This window comes from Argiope bruennichi, chromosome 8 (genome assembly GCF_947563725.1).
Source record: "Argiope bruennichi chromosome 8, qqArgBrue1.1, whole genome shotgun sequence".
Classification (NCBI taxonomy): domain Eukaryota; kingdom Metazoa; phylum Arthropoda; class Arachnida; order Araneae; family Araneidae; genus Argiope; species Argiope bruennichi.
In genome coordinates, this window is record NC_079158.1 from 68,904,189 (window position 1) to 68,922,227 (window position 18,039).

An 18,039-nucleotide genomic window follows, 5' to 3' on the forward strand; every position below is an offset into this window, starting at 1 on the left:
CTGCAATTCGTTTCTTCTCTCCACCTAAAAGAAAAAAATCTCCGTACTTTATTTCGGCGACAATCTCCGCCTCTTAATTTACATTGATCATTTGAGCTCTCTTTCGGCCAATCGGGGTTCAGCCATATGCTCTCTCAGCGGCACCAGTGGGTCGTGGAAAGGTCCTTTCACAGAAACATCTAGCATCCAGATGTTTGGACACCCCTTTCTCTTTGAATGTACTATCAATACCTCTGGGACTAGGAATTCCATATGTGGTCTTTCATTGTAGTCGCTAATCAACAGATGCCAGACCACTTAGGCGAAAAGATCCACCATCTGGCTATCTCGAGGAGTTTGGTAAATAACAGAGACGACACAATGTCTTATCAGTACTGGGAAACGGGGAATGTTACACCATCCCTGAAAGTTTAATGCAAACAAAAAATTCCGCAAAATTAAATATATTTCCTTAAATGCTGTTGTTTAATAGTTAATAAAACATAAAAAAACTGGGAGAAATTCAAAAGAGAAATAAATGGTCCTCGAAAGGGTTAAGATAAAGAAGTTTCCAACTGCCTTTAGAAAATTCCGTACATAAGACATACATTTCGACATTCCATACATTTCGAAAGCGGTATCACTAACAATGCTACTTGAAAAATGTGAATAAGGCTAAGTGGTACAAATTGTTTCTGAAAAACAGCACGACCCATTAAAAATTTTAAGAGTTAGATTGGTGTAATCTTCCCCATAACTTAAAAATTAATTAAAGAATTTTTGTTTTTTGTACTTGATTAAAAATTACTTGAATATCAATAATCGCCTAAAAATGCAATCTGTAATCTACTTATTTTATATTTGACATCCCGTAAATCGCGCCTTATCTGACTGATACACGATTATTTCTTTTTTCAATAGCTAGATGCTGCTATGTCTGAGAAAAAATTCTTTATTTTCTATCTTCAAAGTTGGTTTTTGAAAAAAATGCATTGTGTTTTTGTTTGTATCTACATTAAATAATGTTTTTATCTATATTATTTATTAATGTTAAGAATATATAGTGGTGTTTCAGAGGGATACAGCCTGACAAAATTTGCTTGAAAAAAATAATGAAAAAGTATGCCTAACAGAATGTTAATTTGCTGTGTACAGCACTTTTCATTAAAATAGTTGATTAAAATATTATTTTCCCAAGAAAATATCATCTTTATTAAATCCATCTACACAATTATTTCTCTATTAAGGAGGGATCATAATAAATTGTTGTTTTCAGATCACAGAACAGAGTCACAGTTTTGACAGTTCTGCTAGAGGGGTTGTCATTTCGCTATTTCCTGGAAGGTTGGACTATTTATTATAATTCCTCCCAAACTCTCTAAAGAAATCTCATAATATAGATCTCAAAAAAGATATTCTTCCATGATGTAACGATGATTTTAAGCTTCTGAAAATTCATTTTTTGTGTTTCTTTAACAGACGTTTCCAGCCTCAAAATTATTACAGCGAACTACAATAGTAAACATCATGCTAACTATGGCGCTCGTTGGCTGTTTGCCGGATAATGTACAGCAGGTAAGCACATAAGCTATTCTGTAACAAACTTTTTAAAAAGTATGCAAGTCATTTAAAGATAAAATAAATTTTAGTTAAATTCACAAATGTGCTATGAATTTTCCTAACTTTCTGTCTATAGCTTTACGTGCCCTATAATATCACAGAAAAGACTAGCAATATTTAGAAATGGATGTATTTAAAAAAAAATTTCTCGATGCTTGGTTCTAAAATTAAACTTTAAATGTAAGAACAACAGAATTTCAAAAATTTTATCAAAAGTATAACTTGTATTGAAATTTATTGAATACGAGAAAAAACAATCAGTTAGATCATACTTTCATCATCGACACTGACAAAAAGGCCATAATGAAATATTAATAGCAACAGTGAAAACGATTTTAGTTTCACTTCAGCAATGAAATACACTGATGTTAAATACATTTAAAATATTTTTTTGTAAAACTGATTGAAAATAGAAAAAAAAATTAAAGGGCATAAAAATTGGCAACATTGAAAAGATAATTTTATAGGTAAAGTTATGAAAATTGTTTTCCTGCTATAATATTTTCACACAGTGAAACGCCAAATTTTCGCTAAATGTGGTGTTAATTAGATTTCTTATTCAAATTTAAAAAACCATCGCTGCCAGATACACATTCCTACTGTTCGAAGATATGTGCCAAATTTGGTAGCTCCCGATTTAACCCTATGATATGCAAATCCTCAGAACTCACAGATTTCCCTTAATTATCAATAGAAATAATATTATTTATATAATAAACAATAATGCTAAATTTATGACATTGCATCATCAGAACTCACAGATTTCCTTTAATTACCAATAGAAATAATATTATTTATATAATAAACAATAATGCTAAATTTATGACGCATACTTTCCCAGGCCATCAAGAGCTTTTCCATTCGTCCTGGCAAACAACATATAACATTTGCCTTTCCCTTCATGGAAGAAACGCTCCGATCTTTTTGTGAAACAGACAGCAGGAGCGAAAGTTCCATGGACTCTGGAGCGAAATCTGGTACCACAGCATCAGGATCTTCAGTTCTTTTCTTCGATGAATGTTTAGAAGTGGTACATGGCTTTCAGACTTATGTGACCATACTTCCTCAATTGAATAAGTAAGTATTATTTTCTGAACTTAAAATGTGTTGATTTAAATCTCGTGTTAATTTAAATGGAATCACTCGAAAAAATCTATAAAATTTTCCAAAGAAAAAATTGTTGGAAAAAAAATTCCTGTCTATCAATCGTAAAGTGAAGGCATATTTTTATGACCACTGATATAATGAAAAGAATACTTGCATCCCCTTCTTTTGGGATCTTTTAAGATCTTGTTATAAGGACAAAAAATAGTGAAGAGAAGGTAATTGATGAGAACTTTCCAACGAGAATCAAATACAATGGTTAAATGGAAGTTTAATTTTGGGGTTCAAAAGATCTTCCCAACTCATAATTTCTAAGTAACAACAACTACTGGAAAACATTGAATATATAATTTGTTTGTTAAGATGATAATTTGTATAGTTTGAATTATATTCCTTCTTCAATAGTAAAAGATTTATGAGTAAATAAAAATTCCTCGTATTCTTATTAATACTTCTATTTCCTGCAGTATAAAAATTACTTTTCAAAACTCATCTTCAGAGGCACGTAAAATAATGATAGGATTTAAAAGATATTTGGTTAAATTATTATAATTTGGTAACTTTTTACTTTTAATTAATTTTTCTCCCATCGGGGGACATCTCAGAAATGAGAATGAAAAGTTTCTGGTATGGTGGTTGTTTCTCGCCACCCGAGTTGGGTACAAAAATGGTGGGGGTCGGCTGCCTCATATTGATGACGGAACGTGCTTCCCACGGGAAGGGTTGTTCAGTGGCCTGTGTTGATCCTTAGGATTCAACCATAATTCCGGCTAGTGTTGCTATCGCAGTGGTCCAATTTATCCGTATGCCTTAGTGGCAGGTCGAAGTAGCCGGTTAAGGTGTTAGTAAATTCTTATACTTCATTATGTGCTCGCTAGACAGCTGTTTACAGAAGGTCTAATGACGTTTACTGAAGCAACAAATTGGCTCCAAAACCACTTACTTCGGAGTTATAAATGATAAAAGAAATTCTTATTAAAATTAAAAGAGAAAAAAATTCTATATTTCAAATCTATCTACGGGGATATTCAATCTGGCAGCAAATATTTGAAGAAATAGTGTTTAGATACCCACATCTTGAATAAATAGGAATCATCATTCGCATGATCGGAAACTTCAGCTTAACTTAAAACATATTATTTTACAAAAAATACAGGTAAAGAAGATATATGTCAATTTCGCAGAAAGTAAGCCAGTCATTTCAAAGGAATACGTAAGCTTTAAATCTCTGAAGAACGCATACTTCTTTCTCATTCCTAAGTGCTTTGCTCAAACAAAATATTATTTGTCAAGTCAAGATTCTACTCTTACATTAAGATTAATCCTTACTTAGCGATCCTCTGAAATAAGACTCGGTGTATTGATATTAATTTAATTATTAGGATCATACAGAAATAATTGCAAGCCCTTGTAGTGGCGTTACGACTGGGGGGGGTGGAAGGAAAGATTGTATTCATGCCCCTGAAGCCACTCTTTTGAGATGTCTGGGGACCAAACATTTGTGAGTTTATGTCATATGCTAATTTATAAAATAATACCATGTCCCTGATGCTGTTGATATTTACTAAATCTCCGATGACAACTGATGTCCAAAAATATTATATTCTGAGCTCCTTATTACCCTCGTTACACTACTAAGGGTAATAATGGGTAGAACATATCTATGCTATCTATGGCCTATATTATCTTCATCCGACCGAAAAACACTGAAGAGGCAGCAGGAATCATATACTATAAAAAAAGTCCAGAAACCAATACCAGTTGGTGAACGATTGGGAAGAAAGGTTATTACTCCCAATGACGTCATTGGAAGCAAAGACTGCAGAATAGGAGGGTGATAATTCTTTGAACACTGTAGTTTTTATGAAAAGAGGATATTTCAAAAAGTGTTATTCGTCGTCATTTTGATTCCGTGTGATGAGATGAATTGTCTGCACACTATTACCATACGACTGCACAGATCATCAAGAGGAATTATGTTGAGATTACTGCAAAAGATCAATAATGGGTATAACATTTTAAGCAAAGATATAAACATGATAATGGTCTTCGCTTACCGCAGCAAATGTGGACTGCATGGCAAGTGGGATTAGGGGAAATAAGGATATACGATTTGATGAGCTACAGACAGAAACAGGTCGTTCTGCTGCAATGTGTTAGAGAATTGTAGGCTATTATACGTAGATTGTGCACCAACTCTTTCATAAAATATTTTCCACACTGTGAATGCATGTGTTTCAATCATAGCTCTGTGGTCTATTTGATGTGAAAGTATTATATAATAAAGATTGGGGTTGTTATCTTTCTTTTTACTTTTTTTGCTCGATTGTATTGTGGTTGGAGACAATAAATGCAGTTGGTTAGTCCCAAAAATTTTATTACGACAAGGATAGCAAGTTAATAGGATACAGAACAAACATACTTGCATTAGAATAGTAACCCACAGTATTATATTCAATTTTATAGGTCAATATTGGATATCTCGCATCTTTCTATCTCCAGGCTCGTACTCCTTTCTGCTTGTTTGTGTATGTGCAGTCAGACATCAGGTGTCCTCTAGTGGTTGGTTCTTGCAGGCTAATACTCAAGATTGTAGCTGCAGTCACATTGATTTATATATTTTTACAATGGATTTAGAGACATATTTAAAGCTATAAGGATTATAATATATTTCTTTCGAGAGATATGTAGAGTTATGATAAATACTGTGTAGAATTTTCTTATTTCAACTTGCATTGCAATGTTCTTAAATGACGTCCTGGAATAGTATACTGTGATAAATCAAAACAACCGGGTATTTGAGCTTCTCAATTACTGATTAGAATACCTTTTAACATCAATTCTATATAGAAATATTTTAATTCTATATTCATATTTCAGACCCTGTGCCAGGAGCAGTCTACCTGTGGTCATGTTGACTCTTTATCAGCGTGATACAACTGAAGGTGTATGCAGACACTTCCAAAGTCTTATTCGGACTCTTATAGAACATAAAGTTACTCCTGATTTCTGGAAGCTACCCGTAAGAAACGAAATTGATATTAATTCCTATGCTTCACACAGTTGTAGTTTTAACAATCTTCTGAATAGCATTATATGTGGTTTGTTACCAATTCTAGGTCATGGTGGCAGAATTGAACAGCAAATATAAGGAACTAGTTTTAGATATTTGTGCAGAAACCATCAATGAAATCCAAACGGAAAATCTCAGTCATTCATTTCCAGGAAAGACACCAGAACAGATGATTCAATTACTAAAGGTGAGTTGTAGTATTAAAGTTTCTGATAAAAAAAACATTACATACTTAAACAGTTCTGAGTGTAAAAGGGAAATTTTATTGTCACTATTATACGGCTTTATAAAATAAATGCCTTGAAAGCTTTTATAAAAGAAAACATTGCATTATTACCTACCTAAGATTACCTATCATTCAGATAAGGAAGAAATATGCTGGTATTTTAAAAAATCGGCTGAGTTTTTATGCATTTTATACGAAACATCATGGAAATTACCACATATTGAATCTTTATATATCATGAATTAATTGTCAGTATAATGCTGGCACTACAAGGCTAGACAGGAGCTTTAAATTCCTACACATACTGTTCTAAGTTGCGAAGGATTTAGGCCAAGCCTTTTGCGGCCTTAGTTAGTGAATAGTATGATGCCTCTGTATTGAAAGCTTATAAGCCAGTTAACAGTTACACAACCCGAGCAATTGCTTTTGTATTGTGGTCATGTTACTGACCTGCGAAACACAAGGTCTCAGGTTCTATCCTCGCTCATCCCAATCCGCCACACTTCTTTTTCATAGCAGGTCAGCATTCTTTCCCATTTCAAGCATTTTTAATTTAATCAGGCAGTTAATTATTTACTTTCAATTATTTTTTATATTAATAATCGAGAAAATAAAGATCCTATTTATTTTTTAATATATATATCATGAAAAAAATTACTAAAGTCAGCGGTAGATTTCTGATTAGGCAGATTATGCAACAACCTACTGTCCCTGGAATAGAGGGCGCAGGAAACAAATCTACTGAAAAAAAACATTATTAGTATAATTATTGAATTCATAAATTTGTAATAAATATTAATTCTGTATATTATAAAATATTAAAATAATGCTAACATTTTATTCAAATTCAATTAGTCAGGTTTCTTTCTGTTTCATTATATTCACTGCATTTATAAACTTCAAAAATCCACTGAAATATGAGTAAGAATAAATAGTAGTAAATCCTAGTAAATAAATAAAACCTTATAAATTTTTGGTAGATTACTAAAATAAAAAAGTTTAATCTGAAATATATCATTAATAAATTGAATAAACAGGAAATTGTTTTGAAATGTGAAACAAAATCGTCCATTTTAGGGGAAATTTAGGGATGCAAAAGGTTCAAATTCGTCAATAAAATTCTTATAAAACTAATCATAATTATTGGTAAATTATTTCCTTAGTTTGAAATTCCTAATTATGTTATCCTATTATGTTATTTATAAAGAAATAATAAACTTTAAATAAATGTAGAATTAAAAATTAATATTTTGCGGGTCATTTCCAACAGAATATAACATAACCAGTTAAATGAATAATTTATATTCTAATATAGGAGAAATAAGGCCTTTTAATTTATTTAATTATGTTTAATTGGTGGTAAACGCACATTATAATACAAATATTTTGAAATTTATATAATTTGTACTTTTTACAAATTGATTTTTCCGACAACCAGATTAAGAATATTTAATTAAATCGATTTGTCAGTCGCTTACCCTCAGCGCAGCGGCTCAAATCTGTCTAATCAGAAATCCGCCACTGCTTCTAAACACTGTTTGATATTTCTATAAAAAACGATACAATTTTTTTCTTCTTATTTGCATTACAGTGTCAGAATTATTCAGTTATAGGATATAGAGTTATAGGATATATTGGGTTTTCTAACTTGTGCTGTCTTTGATTATCATTTTCTCGTATAAGTAATATACAGAAAGTATAATCATCGTCAAAATATTCGAAATTGAGATTTTGACGAATCTTCCCGTTTTAGACCTCCCTTATTTCGAAAAACACATTTTTGGAAAAGTCCGTCTGTCTCTTTGAGATAAAGACTACTCAAGAATTCTTTGAGTAGTTCAAGAATAATCTTTCTTGAAATCTGGTATACGGTCTTTTCACCAAATTCGCAGATTTCTATCAAATTTTGATTAAAATCTGTTATCTGAATATAAGTTAACAGGATAATTACAAAACTAAGAGAGCTAGATAGATACGATTTGGTCCGCCGGGCTGCATTTTCAGAAACGTGTAAACGCGACAATTCAAATATATCAAATTTATGAACGAAAAATGCACTTTTGTGCCTGTTTCAATCGATTGATGAAAACGTGTCTAAAGAGCAAATTCGATTTTCAATTACTATTGACCGCATGTTAGGGATTAATCGCTAAATAACTCGCCAACTATGTACGCCAATGCTATGCAAGGCTTTCTCTGGGATAACACCTTTATTATAATGTATGCAAGAAAGTTTTGCGAAGATCAATCCAGCTAATATTTTGCTATGTTTACAAATGCTATATGGATGTGAATATAAAATCTTTCATTTTATTTTTTTATATCTTACATCATTTAGTTAAAATCTAAATGAAAGGAAATATTGCTTCTGCGTTTCCTCTATTTGAAGCTATGTATTCTCGGTAAAATTTGCTTTGAGAACATGTAAATATCTATTTTATTTCTTGTAAAGTTTCACAACTGACAATGTTTTATTTATTTATTATTATTATTTTGTATAACAGGAAAAAATCCTCCGACCTTGTCTTCTGTCCTACCCCGAATTTCTGAGAAGAAATACCCAGGAAGTAATCCGTAACCTAACTACCACCGACCCCAGTTACTTCCTCTCCCTCATCGAATTATTACAATCGACGGCCTGCTCCATCTTGGATTACAAGAAAATAGATATGATGTTCAAGGTACGGATGACATGAGTTCTTTTATTTTTGTGTCTTTCCTGAAATTCATCATATTTCGAAAATATTTATGCATGACCAAAATCTACTAATGAATCGGATTTCGCCCAAACTATTGATCAGGCGATATTGGATACTTTTAGGATAATTCCTAAGGGGAAATATTACATCTTTGTCCAGATAATATAACTCATGTTTGAATACTAATGTAAATACATTTCACGATGAGGTACTTAAGTTTCTTTTTTTATCATAATTTTGACATTGGAAAGTGTTAAATTTTATTTACGTTATTAAAAGAAAGTTATAACAAATAAATTTGTATTTATTTTTAATAAATAAGTTCCTATATGTATTTAGTCAAATAAATCGAAGTTTAAGTGATATTGGAGAGAATTTAGGTTCCAGTTTTTATAATGACAAATGTATATCAAAATGTTTGATGTCAAATGAAAATTAAAATGTTTAATTTCATCATCCAATGCTTATCTTCTAGAAAAAAATAATTAAAAAAATTAAAAATATATGCTTTTAAAAATAATATTTTTATTAATGAACTAAAAGATAATTTTTTTTTTTTTTTTTGAAAAATTTAGAAATCAAAACAAGGCTTGTGAAAGGCACTGGTATATACACCCTAAAGAAAATTTTTTATCACTTTCAGAATATGCTTAATTCTATAATAAATATTTAAGAATTTTCTTTTATTAAAGTTCAATTTATTATAGCTTAATTTTCTCATATACTTAAGTGTTCATATACTTAATACTCATATACTTATATACTTAATACTCATATACTTATATACTTATACTTATATACTTATATTACTCATACTCATATACTTAAGCTTTCATATAATTTCATATACTTAAGTGTTTTCAACAACCCACGCTTTCAAGTTTTTTTTCCCTTTGATTTCAAGAAATCTGATTTAAATTATTTTTTTGTACATTTTAATATGCTAATAAACCTTTTTTTTTATTTTCAAGATTTTTTTACTTTATATTATTTTATTGTTATTATAATTGTAATATTATCATTTTTATAAAATTTATTCAATCATTTTTTAATTAAAATTAAGCGCGACTAATTGATAATTCAAGTGTAGAATTTTTAAAATTTTGTATTGTCATGGGAACACACATGCAGATTTTCAAAATTTCAAGAAGTGATTGAAAAAAATAACGATTACAGAATTCCATTGTTACAAACATATTTCAAAACAAATAAAATTAAACACCTGCATGTAAAAGAGACTCAATCAAATGTCCACTAATGCATTGTGGGTTTAGTTTAGTTATATTAATGACCCGCTTCAAAGCAACATTTGGGCTATTTTGGGACGAATCTCGTAATTTTGAAACGCGGTCAGATGACGTGACCAACACCTGAGTTGGTGTCGTTCTCTCCAACTTTCACTCCACACCAGCGGGAGGATGTTTGATCCCAACGAATTTAACGTACACGTGACCCACTTACATGGCGTTTCTCTGGTGCAATAGGGTCTCGAACCCTCTGATTGCAACATTGAGACCTTACCCTCACGCACAATACAGTGTAGGACAAATGCCTTTAGATGCAGTTGCGAGAATTGACTACTACTTTATTTTTAATTTCTTAACTCTCTTTACTTTTTTTCTTCTGTTAAATTGATGTTTCCTAAAAGAATCTAGAAAGATATACATAGAATTATATTAAAAATTTAAAAAAACTTTATAATAACTATCAATTTACACTACACTATTAGGTAAATTATACAAATATACTAAATCGATAAAAATGTTCAAACATTCTTTTTTAATATTATAATTATATTTTTTATTACAGTAATATTTACTTTGTAAATATTTTTGCATGATGGCACAATTACTTTTTTTGTAAATATTTTGTATGAAGGACAATTTACTTTTATTTGACGAGATCAATGCCCGTTAACTGAAACATCTGTCAATGCCAAATTCGTATATATTCATATTCGAAAAAATTTGCAACTAAAACTATACATACTTGTTCTGGAATTATTATAACTATTATTGATTATAACAGTAATAGCATGATCATAACGCGCAGACTTTAATACATTATTTTAGTTGCCCATTTGAAAAAATGTATGATTTAATTATATAGAAAAAAAATTTATTGTGTGATTTATCTATTTATAATTAGAAAAAAATGTATTGTATGATTTAATTATTTATAATTTGAAAAACTTTATTGTATGATTGAACCATTTATAATTAGAAAAAATAGATTGTATGATTCAATTATTTATAATTTTAAAAAATGTATTGTATAACTTAATTTAAATTTTCAGAGTCCGGGTATTGATCCTGTGATTCGGGACATGTGGCGAGTTTGGGGGCACGAGCAAATATCCAGGAAGGTATTTCCAGTGACAATGGCTGCGGCCACGCCTCTTGCTAATTTGGGGCCACTCTATAGTCATTTAGACACTGGTTCGGAGGCTGTGGTCAGTGTTGGAACTCTGTCACACGTGCCAGTGAAAGAAGGTCTGCAAAGTGTCATAAAGTGTCTCAAGTCTCAAGATATATCTCAAATCAGTGAGTTTCAAATCAATCTTAATTCTTCTGGTATTGTCTCCACTTGTGAAAAAAACCATAATGAAAGGACTAAACCTTTTTTATGATTATTATCATAGCATAACAGATTTAATCCATATATTTTTTCTCTTGCACTAATTAATGTACAAAACACACAAAACTTTCCCGCATTCTCTCTTATAAACTTGTCATACCAAAGAAAGCCTTGGAAAAACAATAATTACAAAATATTAGCATTTGGAGAGAATTTGACATTTTTATTGAATCAATTGTGTTTCCTTGGTGAGTTGTTTGGCGATTAATCCCTAGCAGGCTAAAGTATCTGAAAATCAAATTAGGGTTTTACACGATTTTTTTCTCAATTAATTAAAACAAAAACGACACAAAATTGCAATTGTAGTCACAAAATTTCATACTAAATTTGATATGTTTAAGTCAATGCATTTTTGAATAATCGTGTTTGCATGCTTCTAAAATTCAAGCCAACAGACAGTCAACAGCTAGATTTGGCACAAAATCTGTCAGATCTCTACACTATAGATGTTAAATCTGTGTACCGAATTTTATTTATCTAGCTCTCTTCGGTTTTTAACTACCATGTTAACTTATATTCGAATAGCCGGACAGACAGACTTCCTTTAAACAGACTTTACTTAAAATTTGATCGAAATCTACAAATTTGGTGTAAAGACAGTGTACCAAGTTTCAACTGCATAGCTCAAAGCGTTGTTTGAGTTATCTTTGTCACAGACAAATGGGCATTTTTTTAATGTACTTTTTGAACTCAGGGAAGGTCTAAAACGAGAAGATTCGTCAAAATCTCGAGTTCGATTTTTTTTTTTTTTTTTAATACTATGCTTTCTCTGTGCTGCGTATACGAGAAAGTAAAAAACAGTCAGTTTTTAAGAAATGCTATGTTGAATGAACATAACATAGGAAATATTTTATATTAATAACATATGAAAGAATTAGATTCAGTTAATGAAAGTCCTGCTACTACCAGAATTCAGATTCATTATATTATTTTTCCCACTCAAGAAATGTGTCATTTTATTCAGCTAAAAGTTGCTTGATTTGAAGAAGTTTGAAGAAAGTCCTTGACCTAATGATTCATGCAAAATTCATAGATCAAGCATGCAATTGTTGGTAACTTCCGTCAGGAGAGAGCAGACACCAAGAGTGCTTGGAAAAGCTGCTTTCTAAGTAAATTCTCGTTTCCCTATTGGATACAAGAATGTTAAAAGATCGAGTTAGCTCCACTCCAATGAAAGAGCATATCTCCAGCATAAAAGGAAGGTTGGACCATGGCCGATAATAGTCTTTGGAATTTCCACCTAAATTTTGCATATTCTGTGGGGACAATTGAGATTAAAAGAAGGCAGAGGTTTCTCGTCTGTGGTAAAAATGATCGTTATTAATAACATTAAGATGGATAATGTTATGATATCGATATTTTAAATATGCTTTTAATAATACATTGTTTATTTTATTATCTTTAAATCTTATGAAAATAAATGAATTATGTGGTTACAAACGCTTACATACATTCATTATTAAAAAAAAATGTATAACTTATTTATATGCATTACAAGCTAACTTTATAATTTCTTACTTGTTCACAAATAGTGTCCGAATCGAGAAATCAAGAAAATGGCTAGTAACTAAAGAAAAGCTTTGATTTTTAGATTTCCATTAAAATTTAAATCATTTTACTTTCTCGTAATGAGAAAGTAAAATGGTCCATATTTTGACGACTCTCCACGTTTTAGATCTCCCTGAGTCCGAAAAGCATCTTTTTAGAAAATGTCTGCCTGTCTGCGACAAAGATAACTCGAAAACGCATTGAGCTAGAAGAATGAAATTTGGTATACGTTCCTTATACCAAATTTGTAGATTTATATCAAATTTTGAGCAAACTCCTCTCAGAGGAAATCTGACTATCCGGCTATTCGAATATAATTTCATTTCAAAACGGAGAGAACTAGATAGATGAAATTCGATACACATAATTAACCCCTTACCTGCCGAGGATAACTTGCGAGATTCGGTCCCCAGTGCCACGTATATGTACAGATATAGTTGCGAGACGTATATATACTCCAGGGGCAGTTAACACATTGACTTAAGGAGACATATATATACGCCCACGGCAGGCAAGAGGTTAACATCTGTATTGCCGATACGTGTGAAATTATAAGATAAATCCAACAAGGAGTTTTCGGTTCGGTTTGTACTTTCAGAAAAATATAAACCAGATGTCACAAAAACGCATTGACTTATGAAATTTGGTATTTGGTATTAGACTACATTTGTAGATTTGTGTCAGATTTTGGCGGTTTGGAATATGCATCTAAAACACAAATCCGATTTTCGGATAGTACTGATCTTATGCCAGGATCACACAATACATTCAGTTAAAATGATAAATTTACGTTGAAGGTTAATATTTCGTAATTATTGTACGCTAATATAATGGAAAGCATTCTCTAGGATAAACCATTATTAGAGAGTATGAGAGAAAATTTTGGAAAGACCATACTCGATGGTTTAACCCTTTAAAGGGCCATTTTTTTCTATTATGTTAAAATATGTTTAGGCTTGAAATTAGAATAAGAAAAGGGATTCATTTAGTTTATTAGATAAATTTAATTTGATTGATTAATTAATTTGGTTAATTAATATTTAAATGACAAACCAAGGCACATCATTTTGTGTGAGATAAACAACTAAAGCATCTAATTTTCTGACTTACTAAAAAAATGTGTCAGAACTTATGCCAACCTACATAATGTCATACAAAGATTGATAAATTTGGTGGGAAGCATACTTCCCACGGCCTTAGAAAGGGTTAAATAATGTGAATATTTGCATTTATTCATTTCTGAAACTCTTCATGAAAAAAAAACGAAAAATCTTCAACAGATTTTTGCAGTTTACGTTTATTAGTGCATATTCTATAAATACATATACTTTAATCTAAAGCATTAACTATATGTATATAAATAATAAACAAATAAAAAGGTCAAGGTGTGTCATTCATAAGAATTTGTTACATAAAATGGTAATATAAATGCTAATGTCCTAGAAATTATTTTGAAAGTTAATGTTTAATTATTTCATAACGATTCATTTCTGTAATCCGCTACGTTATGTTGGCAACCTTTGTGTTAAGAAATATTGAGCCTCTATAGCAGGTATAATTTGTGTGTGTGTGTTATAATTAATGATTCTATAATTTCAGAGCTCAAAGGATCCGATCACGACTCCAGGTATCACTCCTGCAACTGTAGTGTATGTAAAATTCAGCCTCAAAGCCGGAGAAGTTCCAGATTAAGAATGTACGGCGATTTTACCAAACAGTCTGTAGGTGCGTATTTTCAAACGTTATTTATTGCTTTCGTTGAGATTCGTTTTTAAAATTCAAGTATGCTTTTTTTTTTTCTTAAAAATTCATTCTAAAAATTTTAAATATGAATTTGTTTCTAAAGATTGCTTTATTTTTGAAATAATTTATTATATATAAACCTGTATATAAGCTGTTTCTTTTATCTCAAAAATGAATATAAATGCCTAAGAGGAGTTTTCACTTTTTCCGTTCCAGTTCATAATAGATTTCACTTTTGATTACATTCTAAATAAAACTATCATCTGTTTACAAAAGAAAAAAACAGAAAATGTAATCAAAATAAATAGCATCCGAGTTTTTTATAAATTTGCATCTTTTTGTAATGAAACTAAGTTATAGACACTTAGAAAGTTTTGTTTTTTCCATTCACTTCATCCACATCACTTTTTTTTTTAAAATTTTCAGCAGTAGGCAGCAAAATTTTAATTGAAAAACTGACGATTTTAGTTAGAGTTTGAAATTTATCGAATATAATTTTATTTGTTTATATTTATCATTATTTTTAATACATTTTTATGTTTGATTTAAATTATCAAACTTTGTTTATGTATCTAGTAATTAAAAAATAAAAATTCGCAAAGTCTTTAATTTTTCGCTAACAAATCTATTGTAAGATATTGAAAATATAATACTCATCGCTACCCTGTCAGATGGCATTCGAGATACATGCTTTTTATAACTGTATAAATTGATATTCAGGGTGTTCTATAATTAAACTGACAAACTTGGGAGATTTTTAATAGATATCAAGATGAACAAAAATTGCAATGAAATATGATGTCTCAAACCTCACTGAGAGTTTAAAAATCGTGTAAAACGCACATAGTTTCGATGTTATGCTTTGAGCATGCTATACAATAATAACGACATCAATGCAATAATAACGACAAAAAGATTTATTTGATTAATTATTACAATAATTGTTAGAAGTGGGGGTCGTTGACAGCATTGTACAATCTAAAATGATGTAAAAAACCTTTCCCGATGAGCTCGAAGATACGAAGTATGCGTTTAATGCCTGCCGCAACGACGACAAGCTGCTCTATGACGTTATGACATCCTCAGTAATACCAACCTTTTCACACCGCAAAAACAAGTAATTTAAGTTTGCCACATAGGAAAATGTCACACAGATTAAGATCCGTCGGACGTGGAAGCCAAACAATTATCCCATGCGTCCAGTTCCCCTTTATGGACTGGACATCCAAGGAAATTGATTAGATGAAAGAATTATGCATCTCGGAAAAATCAAATGTTCAGGGGAGATATCATGCATGAATCATATGTCTGAATTACGTTCAGCATACTTTGCAGCATTTCCAGAGAATATGTTGCAAAAAAATAAGGTGTGTTACTTCTTTCAGACATTCGGGCAGTAAGAATGGCGATAAGATAATCATGAAGGATTCCGGCCTGCAACATTGACTCTAAACCTTTGGTGATATTTCTCTGTATACTGGCCTGGGATTATCCGTCGCCTACATTTTGCATTAAATATGTTAATAATGCCTTCTGGACTTTGAACCTGAGATTGCACTTTTTTCCGATTTTCACCCTCCAGACATAGTTTATGACAGCACATTCCAGGGCAACTTTTGTTCTTTTCGATGCCAAACAGCAACCTTCTGAATTTTTTAATCCAATTACAGAACTCTTGTATATATTTCGCTATTGTTATCTTTCTTATCTGCCACTATTTACTCTGAAGAGCTCGTTACAAATTTATGTTGCTACTCAAAGAAAAATAATAATGTTGATAATAAAACAATAAATAAACTCTCTAGACATGACATTGCAGATTAGCAAAAATAATTCCATATGAAACGCATCTAGACTTGGTGCCTTAATACTTAATGGTAATAAACAGAATAAGATAAATTTCCTTGAAACAGAGATGAAAAACAATCAACCAAAATACAAAACAGAATTTCTCCACTAATTATGTGAAATTTATATACAAAATAGAATAGATTATTACATAATAACTATTTTTATTTTCTATTTTTACCCAGCTACAAATTCTGAATGTTCAGCTTTTCATCTTCCACTCCAAAAGAGACAGTCAGACGATTTCTGCAGTAGATCATCTGTATCCTCCTTCCGTCTACAGTCGAGTGTGTCTTCCTTCTCTTACCACCGTCATCAACACCACAGCTCTTTTATATCATCTTCTGCTGAAGGATCCACGAGATCCCAACATTCAGACTATCTTCAGTCGTATGACCTCACCAATACAGATGGATCAGCGCTCCAGAATCGTTCTGGCTATGGCTCTGGGTCATCTTCAGGTCATGTTGTCCAACCGGTGCCACATTATTTGCCTATAAATTTAAAAGCTTTCTCACAGAGAATGTTGTACGGGTATCCAATGCTGAACAAACCACAGTATCCTTTATCCATACCTTCTAGATCAAGTCACTGAAAGTAAAATCATTGAGAAGACATTAGAGTGGAAATTTTTCTCAATTTTTACTGATCGCGCAACTAAATCGGCCAGGATTTTGAATGCCAATGACTAGAGTTTTGTTTTCAGTGAATTCATGAAACTATGAAGAGCATATTTCAAAAAAAAACTAGAATGGAAATCTTTCTTTCTTTCTTTTTGCAAATCGTGGCACTAAATTCACTGGGATTTCGAATGCCAAAACATTCATGTTTGTCTTCAGGGAAATGGTGGAAATTCTTTTATCTCATAAAAAAAAAAGAAAGTGAAGAAACAACGTTTGAGTGAAACATTCATAATTATCTTAAATTCATGTTTCATCGCATGTTTTAGAAGAATTAAGCTGGGAAAAAAACTGAGTTTCTAAAAGTTAAAAAAAAGGCAAAAGTAAAAAAGAAAGTTACTTAGTACTGAACTCAGAAAACCTGAGGTTGGTAATATACATAATACTCTGAAATGACTGTATTTACTTCGGGAATTTGATTGAATTCTTTACTTTGTAAATTTCTATAACTTTGTTCCTTCAACAAACATCAATCAAAATAAAAAAAAAGAACTTGTAAATTATGCAGTTTTATTAGTGAATTTTAAATTAATTTAAAATGATATTGCCATTTTATTTTATGATCAGCAATTAGTAACATTTCGCGAGAGTAATTGGTTTAATGAAAGACTGCTAGACAGAAAAATATTTCTTTCCTGAAATCTTCAACAGCAGAACATTTCAAGAATATATATTTATATATATATTTTCTTTTGAAATTTTAATAGAAACGAAAATCATTTGCAACACATCTAAAAATCTTTTAATATAATTACTCTAATTCATGATGTTTGAGTGTTCTTCCACGAAATTTATTTTTAGCAATTCAACCTTTGTTGTGTTATATTATGGTCATAAAACCAGTGTCATAGTTTTATCTCTTTTTAATAAAGCTAAATACGC

At 30.9% G+C, this 18,039-nt stretch overlaps 1 protein-coding gene across 1 annotated transcript; it reads left to right on the forward strand.

Moving 5' to 3' along the window:
• Positions 1–289: 289 nt before the first annotated feature.
• Positions 290–17,637, forward strand: LOC129981736 (uncharacterized). Its single transcript, XM_056092704.1, has 9 exons — positions 290–339; positions 1,459–1,554; positions 2,441–2,676; positions 5,584–5,725; positions 5,823–5,963; positions 8,507–8,683; positions 10,998–11,244; positions 14,486–14,611; positions 16,663–17,637. Exons 2-9 carry the CDS (start codon positions 1,507–1,509, stop codon positions 17,070–17,072), a joined length of 1,527 nt encoding a protein of 508 aa, XP_055948679.1. The 5' UTR covers positions 290–339; positions 1,459–1,506; the 3' UTR covers positions 17,073–17,637.
• Positions 17,638–18,039: the final 402 nt, after the last annotated feature.

Excerpts from the sequence above, each read along its gene's own strand:
- LOC129981736 (XM_056092704.1), top strand. The coding sequence starts at position 1,507 with ATGCTAACTATGGCGCTCGTTGGCTGTTTGCCGGATAATGTACAGCAG. Across the intron at positions 2,677-5,583 it reads ATACTTCCTCAATTGAATAA|ACCCTGTGCCAGGAGCAGTC; the intron begins GTAAGTATTATT and ends TTCATATTTCAG. Across the intron at positions 11,245-14,485 it reads TCAAGATATATCTCAAATCA|AGCTCAAAGGATCCGATCAC; the intron begins GTGAGTTTCAAA and ends CTATAATTTCAG.